Genomic DNA, 7,283 nt, shown 5'->3' on the forward strand with positions numbered 1-7,283 from the left:
GAGTTTTAGCATCATTTCCAAAAAGGCAAAAAGAAGTATGAGATACTAAGAATAATGAGAAAAAAAATACTTTAAAAATCAGATAAATATAACAAATATTTCTATAAATACAACTTTATAAAAATAATGTCCTTGTTGATTGACTAAAAAAAAATGTTAAAAAAAAAAGAAGGAAAAGTTATCAGTGAAAGATAGATAAAACTTTAAGCAGAACAGGAAATAGTACTAGCAATTTTAAAAATGAGAAAGATCAAAAACAGCTCTTCACATGATACTAAACATTTTAAAACTGCCCAAAAGGATTTTGAAATTAATTTGAAAAAGTAGTAATTAGGCATCTTCCATCTTATTTTTTCTAGGATGATTTCATATTTAGTGGGGGTAAATAATCACATTAAAATAAGCTTGATATTTATTTCTTAGGAAGATACAATGATTAAGAAGCTGAAAGGACAAAATACGGTTCTGTTGTAAAATGAATTAATGCATTTACTTCTGGTAAACTGTAACAGTATGATATGAGGATGATATAAAGAATTTAAAATGAAGCTTTACATTTTATTCTCCATTCATGATAGTCTTTAAGAAATATGTGTGTATATTTTCAGATGAATTATAATTTAAAAAAATACACTATCAGTTTTTTTTTACCTCTCTTTTTCCTGACATGGCATTTGATATTTTTAGTTATCCCGAGAACAAGAAACAGAGGTCACTTTTTAAAGTTTTGATTAATCATTTATAATTGAGAGTCTACTTTGGCCAACCTTTAAAATTTTAATCGTCGCATGTTAGATATTTGAAATTTTAATCATTACTTTCTGACATAGGTTTTAAAGTCATATAGTTGAATAACTGAATCTTGGGGGTCATAAAATCATTAACTTATTAAAAATCAAGAATTTACTGCTTTTACTATTTTAATATAAGACCTAATACTACCTATTTTAGCTTTTAAACAAGTTTTAAAAAGAGTAATAAAATTAAAGCCAATACTTCCCCAACTCCCCCCAAAACACTCCTAAAATATATAACGATGCAACTATATAATATCTTTAAATTTCCAAATGTAAAATTTCTTTCATGTTAAGCAAGTAATCAATAAGTACTTCCATACTCCTCAATATCCCTCATTGTCCAGTATTTATCAGTAAGAAGAGCTGGAAACGGCTACACTAGCAACTACAGTGTTCCTATATTATTGTTACTAGGTTTTAGCACGGGTGTCCAATCTTTTGGCTTCCCTGGGCCATGCTGAAGAACTGTCTTGGGCCACACACAAAATACACTAACACTAATAATAGCTGGTGAGCTACAGATACAAAAACAAAAACAACAACAAAAAAACACAAACAAATCTCATAGCGTTTTAAGAAAGTTCACAAGTTTGTGTTGGGTCACACTCAAAGCAGGCCTGGGCTGCACGTGGCCCAGGGGCGGTGGGTCGGACAAGCTGTAGCGTCCTTGAGTCTCCCTGAGGCACCAACATCAGGTCAGTATAACTGAGTAAAGGATGTAATTGTTTGCTAAGGTAATTCTGGTTTGCATTTTGAATTTGGCATTACCTTAACAACAACTTGTACATGATTCTTTCCCTCTTGCTAGGTTATGGATTATCTGTGAAAAAGAATCCGCATCTTTATATCTGTGGAAATGAGCTCAATGTCTGATATCAAAAAACTACTCAACAAGTTTGCTGATTTATTTTTAAAAATATTGTTGCTCTACCACTCTTCAAATCATCAGTCTTAAAGTGAGTTCCAAACGACATAACAACTTGGTGGGTGATGTGAGATTAAGATTATCCTAGGATAATATGTTACAATCTATCAATTTAACAGGTAGTCTTTACTTTTTTTAAAACATGGTCTCAAAGTTGTTATTGATTTCTCAAGTGAGTAATATTTACTATAGTGTGGTACTTAATTTTTAGTTAGTTACTTGGTTATATTTGTCTGTCAAACTGCTTACTGATTTTATTAGATCAACCAAATGCAAAAGAAGATAACATCTACATTACTAAAATAATTTATTTTAAAGATGATTTCTATGTCTCTACTATATATATTTTTATTTGTGTGAAATCCTGGACGTATTAAGAGGTGGGGAAGCACACTGATACATTTAGCAGCACCTAATTTCATGAGTTTCATACTAGGTGCCAAGAAATGAGGTTGTCCAAATCTTTTGGAAACTAATTAAAACTGAATCAGCTGTTCCTTTTCTACCTGTTATACTGTACTGAAGGCACCTACAATGAAACTTCAAAATTACATAGAGAAGAACTTACCTAGGGATTTGGAAAAATAGTTTGCCATTTGTCCACTGTTGCATGACTGTCGTTTATGTCTTTTTGTTGACACTTCTGTGGTCTTCCATGGTGGTCTTTTTCTTTTGTTCAAATTGCTAAGAACTTCAAAACTATCAGGATTCTTGTCAAAGTTAATACATTTGCTTAATTTACGATTGCCAAGATGGTCAGCAAATTCATTAGCTGAAGGATTATTTGCTTTAGCATTTTCTATTTCTTTAGATTGCTTTTTAAAAGAATTTTGCCTAGCAGAATGAGATCTTAAAGTAAAGCGCTTTGATTCTTCCATATGAGTTTGATGAGTATTTCCATTGTCAGTAGATTCAGGAGAGTAAATGATTGTATTTAGCTTTAAAGTATTTCTGTGTTCAAGACAGTTGAGCTTCCTTAAAAATATTCTACAGTCTTTTAAGGTTTTTGACCTCCAACTATTAGGACACACATTTTCTAGTCTTGGTCCCTTTTGAAAGTCTTTTTGGCTGCAATTTGTTCCATTCTCTTTTGCTTCTGACTTAAATTTATTCTCGAAACTAGCACGTATTTTGAAGTCAGGCATTACTACCCTCTGCTGCAAGTCACCCCTGATCTCAGGTGGCAAAACACACTGATTATCTACTATGCTTTTTCCTTGGAGTGGGATGTCAGCCTTTGTTTCTCCCTCAGTCTTATTTAAAATTGGTTCTGGCAGAAAATCCTAAGTTTCTTCTTTTAGAGTTCCAGTCAACTGTTCCGTGGTTGTGCAGCTTTCCCTCTCTTTTCCACCTTTCATGATGCAACCTCTTAAACTCAGTCCTTTTTAATCTAGCTATTGCTAAATTACTTTTCACATTTAAGAGTGGAGAGTTAGCCACTTTATGCAGTATATGCAACTTCTCTGCTGATTTTGAAGGAGAAGAGAGTGCAAATTTTTTAAAGTGCTTTCTGAAGGGGCTGGCATTAAAGTCAGAATATTTGGTCCCTAATTTGATTCCCCTGGTATTTATTACTTCCAAAGGGTTTCGGGCATTTGCTTTTCTAACTAGTGAAAGAGACTGTGTTTCTGTTGTTTGCATAAACCAAGTACAGAGTTCATTCAAATCATACTTTTCTGAAAAGCATTTTACAGGTGAAACTTCAAGTTCTAAAAGACAAGTTTCCAAAGGGCTTGCTACTTTGAAATGATCATTTTCAATGTGTTCTCTTTTTTTATGAATACAATTTTCAGCTTCATCACCACTTACTTGCACCCAAGCATTTGTTATTTGCTCAAATCTATTGTTTAATTCCTCTAATAAGGAATCATTTGAAGCAGAAGTAGCCCACCACCTGAGCAAAGGGTTTGATGAAATTATAGGATCCAAGGATACTTCAGAAATAGGTACTAATTTATTATCTTCCAGACACTTTTTTGCATTCCGTGAAAGTCTGATTCTTGGGGTATCTTTGTAAGCTATTTTCATCTTTGACTGTCTATGTTTTTCCTTCTGACTTTTATTTTTCTGCAAATGCAGTTTATATGATTTATGGAGCAGAGCATTTCTATAAATAAATGAGCTAGAAGATGCTAATGAATGTAAGAAATGCAGAGATGGTTTTCTGTCCCTAATAGAATGTCTCAAAGGTACAGTAGCAATCATACTTTTGATCCATTTTAAATATATCAGCTTCAGTGTGCCTTATTTTATCCATTTTAGTGCACTGTTGGTCATACTTTTCTTCAGGTAGATTTTTTCCTAACGTATTTTCCTGTTCTAAAGGAGGCAAGCAGCTGCTAATACTTACTTCTCTTTCCTGAGGTGAAGTTCTATTAATAGTCACAGATATGCCAGAGATTTTCACTTTTGCTGGTCTACCAGGCTTCCTACTTATTGCCAAAGGCTTCTGATTTGGTCGAATCATGTTCTTGGAAGGCTGAGGTATCACAGATTTGTTCTTGATGGGTCTCACATATTCAAAGCCAGACCCCAAGATCTCACTTTCAGTAGTCAAGCTTGCGACAGCACTTACTCTTTCACCCAAGTTAATTTTGTGTTCACTAATATTTCTGGGACTATTATATTCAGTTGGAAAATCCCCAGCATTATTGTTTAAAGACATAAGGTTGCTTATGTTTACACTTCCTTCAGAAACATGCCTTTTAGTTCTTCTTGACCTTCCGTAAATAACAGTTACTGTAATACTCTTTTTATGAATACCTTCTTTTACTTCTGAGATGAGAGATTCTGGGCTTTTCCTTCCAGCGCTAAAGGGCTCATTCTGGCAAACAGGGATGTCTGTTTGATCAGTTTTAGGCTTTGGTGGTCTTCCAATTGGTCGCTTAATCTGTCTCACAACTTGGGGACCTATTTTTTTTGGTCTACCTGGTTTTCTTTTAAAAGATGGATCAGTAGCACTGCTTGAATTGTCCTTAGTTTCTTCTTGTGGCTTATCACTATTTATATCACCTATAAACATTGCAGAGGATCCTGAAGTTTCTTTTGCATGACTCAATTTGTTTAGTTCTCTTTGAAGAGTATCAGTATCATAATGATTGGAGTGATAATTTTCAGAGTTCGCATTTGAGATATTCTCATTTGTTTCTGTTTTTTCTTCAGTTACATGATGGATTGTAGGTTTTTCAGAAGGGAGAACGACATTTGAATGGGAAGTACCAACTGAAGTTAAAGTATATTTGACTCCTTCACTACTTTTAACCTCAGATAAAAACATGAGTTTGATAGGACTAGAATAGTTGGAAACAGATGAACTTTCAATACCTTCATATTTTGCTGGTCCATTTTCAACACTGGAAATCAAGCGACCCATATCTAAAATAGTTGACTTTTTCAGATTTTCAAGTCTTTTGTTATTCAAATCCATTGTAGGCATGCAATGACTTTTGATAATACTGCTGGATGCTACCACAGATTTTGATAAGCTCTGTTCTTTGCATGTCATTCTATTTAGAGTAAGAGTCATATTTCTGTCAGCATTTTGATCTTTACCATCAATTTCTATCAATTTCTTGGATGCTTTACATCCTTCTGATAATGGCTGATTATTCCAGGATTTTTTGGCTATATTTATTGTATCTTCCAAACGCTTCACAACAACTTGTAAATTAGAATTCATTGCAATTTTGTTTAGGTCTATATTGTGTGAGCTTTCAATGTGAATATTTTTCACTGGATCGTTTTTTGTTGTGGATTCGGATACCTTTTTGGCTTTAGGGGATTTTTTAAAAACATAATTATTTGTTACATATATAGAATACCACCCTGGAGGCACAATATTTCGTTTAGTTCTGCTCAAAAGTCCAGAAGCATCATTTCTCAAAAGAGTTTGAGTATTACCTAACTTTGGATTTTTCCTATGATTTTGCAAAAATTGTTTTCCATCTGCAGATTTCTCCTGTGGCTTTCTTATGCTCATTTTCTCGGGGAAGGTTGTTTTAAAGCTTTCTGAAAATGAATTAAAAGACAAGTTAGTTTCTGAACTATGAAGAGGTAGTTGCAGTGACTGTAATGCATAATTTGGTGAAAATGATGTTTCAGCATTTTTATCTTGAAGTCGTTTAGAATTTTGTAAAGAAGGCTCTTGGTCATGATAGAATTCTCCTTTGTCTGATGAAGATATATCATTGTTTTGTGTCAACTTCCTTGAACTTTTCTCGGTGTATTTTTTTCTTGTAAAATTTTCATCAAGACTAGCAAGTTCTCTTTTTATCTGTAAAGACTGCCTTCTAAACATGGGTGAATCAGAGGAGCTGCACATTGCAAATAAAGTTTCTTGACGCTTTCGAAATCTTGTCTGAATAATTTTATTTTCTACCTTTTTATCATGTTGACTCAATAATTCCATAAAACTATAATCACTGGCTTTTGCATTATGCAAGAGAGACGTTATGAAATCTCCCAATTTTAAATCATTATATGTATTACAATCACTGCTAGATAATTGTACAAGGCTTGTCATATCCGTGGTTTCTATTGATTTTAGTTTTTCATTAATGCGATCCATTAAATCTTGAAAAATTACAGCAGTTTCACCTTTTTCATGATTTGTAGCAGAATTATCGCTGTCATTTGAGAGTAAAGAGTAAGAGTTACTGGATTTTTTAGTTTTAAGTATTTTATCTTCATGATCACTCTTATTGCTGCTTATTTCTGCTGGTGTGAGAGATGGAGGCTGGTTAATGTTTGCTTCAAGTTTGTTATTTTCTAAGGCTGAAATCTCTGAGATGACGTCTTTCAATTTTTCAAATCCTTCAGTTTCTACAGGTGATAATGGTGGGGGTGAGGGACTTCGAGATCTACAGGCATCTTTAAGAGTGACTGAAAGATCACATACTTCCTTTGACAAAAGAGCACTACGAAAGGCTGATTTTGTAGAGTGAATGTTTGGTAACAGTCCAGAACAGCACCTGTGAGAATTATAACTGTCTGCAATTCCTCTATTCACTACTGGCTTAATGTGTTCAACAGTTACAGTTTGGCAAGATAAACAATTTAAATCTTTAATACAGACTGGCAGAGGTTCTAAACCAGGGCTTTGTTTTTCGTTTTGTAAACAACCTTTTTCTGCCAGCCTATATTCACAACTATAGAACAGACCATATAAATTATCTTCGATTAAGGGCTTTTGAGATTCTGAAGACACAACACATGATGTATTACAACAGCAAAGAGAAGCAGCATTCTGCTCTTGGACTAGAAATTTCAACATAGCCAAAACTTGTTGCTGGTGATGTATGCACAAAGATTCCAAAACTTTGCTTAATGCTGATTTTCTTTTTTCCATTTTAGTAGCTTCCTCTGATTTTGCATCAACAGTTGAACTAAAAATAAAAATCAAACAAAAAATGAATTGCAGCAAAAATACCACTACAAGGAGTTATAATTTTAACAGCGTTCGAAAAAAGATATTTTGGTATTGCTGGACTCCTGACTCCTAGAGAGCTGCAATAATGGCATTTTGATTATTGTTTAGCAAAAATATAATGAAGCACTCATAA

The 7,283-nt window shown here is 33.5% G+C and overlaps 1 protein-coding gene across 5 annotated transcripts in view; it reads right to left on the reverse strand.

The window, feature by feature from the left end:
* The window catches only part of LCORL (ligand dependent nuclear receptor corepressor like), a 186,720-nt gene that overhangs the window by 27,810 nt on the left and 151,627 nt on the right, over window positions 1-7,283 (reverse strand). For 4 of the 5 annotated variants that reach the window (XM_017871762.1, XM_017871765.1, XM_017871763.1 and 1 more), the window contains one exon: window positions 2,291-7,106. The exons of the other annotated variant lie outside the window; for it this stretch is intronic. In XM_017871762.1, the coding sequence (XP_017727251.1) occupies window positions 3,893-7,106 (3,214 nt within the window). In that variant the 3' untranslated portion in view covers window positions 2,291-3,892. The remainder of the gene's footprint in view (window positions 1-2,290; window positions 7,107-7,283) is intronic. 5 annotated transcript variants of the gene reach the window in all.

The sequence above is a fragment of the Rhinopithecus bieti genome, unplaced genomic scaffold, assembly GCF_001698545.2.
Source record: "Rhinopithecus bieti isolate Rb0 unplaced genomic scaffold, ASM169854v2 scaffold_6151, whole genome shotgun sequence".
Classification (NCBI taxonomy): Eukaryota; Metazoa; Chordata; class Mammalia; order Primates; family Cercopithecidae; genus Rhinopithecus; species Rhinopithecus bieti.